General features: G+C 34.3%; 1 protein-coding gene across 1 annotated transcript; it reads right to left on the reverse strand.

Moving 5' to 3' along the window:
* Nucleotides 1–448: 448 nt before the first annotated feature.
* Nucleotides 449–1,142, reverse strand: LOC138854294 (uncharacterized; the record flags this gene model as incomplete). Its single annotated transcript, XM_070096522.1, has 2 exons — nt 449–989; nt 1,063–1,142. Coding segments are annotated over 2 exons (621 nt in total), but the record flags the coding sequence as incomplete, so codon positions are not given.
* Between the last annotated feature and the right edge of the window lie 227 nt (nt 1,143–1,369).

Raw genomic sequence — 1,369 nt, forward strand, 5'->3', positions numbered from 1 at the left:
TAATTCACGCCGTTTGAGATCACGAACAAGTGTTGAGGGGCACAGCGTGACATGACTATGACTTACACACACACACACACACACACACACACACACACACACACACACACACACACACACACACACACACACACACACACACACACACACACACACACACACACACACACACACAGGGACAGGAGAATGAGCTACATATGTGAGTGTCCTAAAATATACGAGACGGTGAATTTATACGAAAGATTACTGAAGTCAGGAAAACTTTTATCAGTTTCAAGATATTATAATGGAAAGAGAGATGAAACAACTCTCTGTTTACAACATGGCGGAGGAGACAGGAAGGAACCACGAAACAAGAAGAAGAAGAAGAAGAAGAAGAAGAAGATGAAGATGAAGAAGAAGAAGAAGAAGAAGAAGAAGAAGAAGAAGAAGAAGAAGAAGAAGAAGAAGAAGAAGAAGAAGAAGAAGAAGAAGAAGAAGAAGAAGAAGATGAAGAAGAAGAAGAAGGAGAAGAAGAAGAAAAAGAAGAAAAAGAAGAAGAAGAAGGAGAAGAAGAAGAAGAAGAAGAAGAAGAAGAAGAAGAAGAAGAAGAAGAAGAAGAAGAAGAAGAAGAAGAAGAAGAAGAAGATGAAGAAGAAGAAGAAGAAGAAGAAGAAGAAGAAGAAGAAGAAGAAGAAGAAGAAGACGAAGAAGAAGAAGAAGAAGAAGAAGAAGAAGAAGAAGAAGAAGAAGAAGAAGAAAAAGAAGAAGAAGAAGAAGAAGAAGAAGAAGAAGAAGAAGAAAAGAAAAAAGAAGAAGAAGAAGAAGAAAAAGAAGAAGAAGAAGAAGAAGAAGAAGAAGAAGAAGAAGAAGAAGAAGAAGAAGAAGAAGAAGAAGAAGAAGAAGAAGAAGAAGAAGAAGACGAAGAAGAAGAAGAAGAAGAAGAAGAAGAAGAAGAAGAAGAAGAAGAAGAAGAAGAAGAAGAAGAAGAAGAAGAAGAAGAAGAAGAAAGAAAAAAAAAAAAAAAATAATAAAAAAAAAAAAGAAGAAGAAGAAGAAGAAGAAGAAGAAGAAAAAGAAGAAGAAGAAGAAGAAGAAGAAGAAGAAGAAGAAGAAGAAGAAGAAGAAGAAGAAGAAGAAGAAGAAGAAGAAGAAGAAGAAGAAGAAGAAGAAGAAGAAGAAGAAGAAGAAGAAGAAGAAGAAGAAGAAGAAGAAGAAGAAGAAGAAGAAGAAGAAGAAAATATCTACTCTATGCACATTAAGATTGGCAAAATAGTACAAAATTACATAAGACAATTGCAACTTTAACTCGTATATATAAGCAATAAAAGTTACGAAGTAACACGTGAAGACAATAATGGAAGAAGAGGAAGATAAAATAAAAGAAGAA

The sequence above is a fragment of the Cherax quadricarinatus genome, chromosome 54, assembly GCF_038502225.1.
Source record: "Cherax quadricarinatus isolate ZL_2023a chromosome 54, ASM3850222v1, whole genome shotgun sequence".
Lineage (NCBI taxonomy): Eukaryota > Metazoa > Arthropoda > Malacostraca > Decapoda > Parastacidae > Cherax > Cherax quadricarinatus.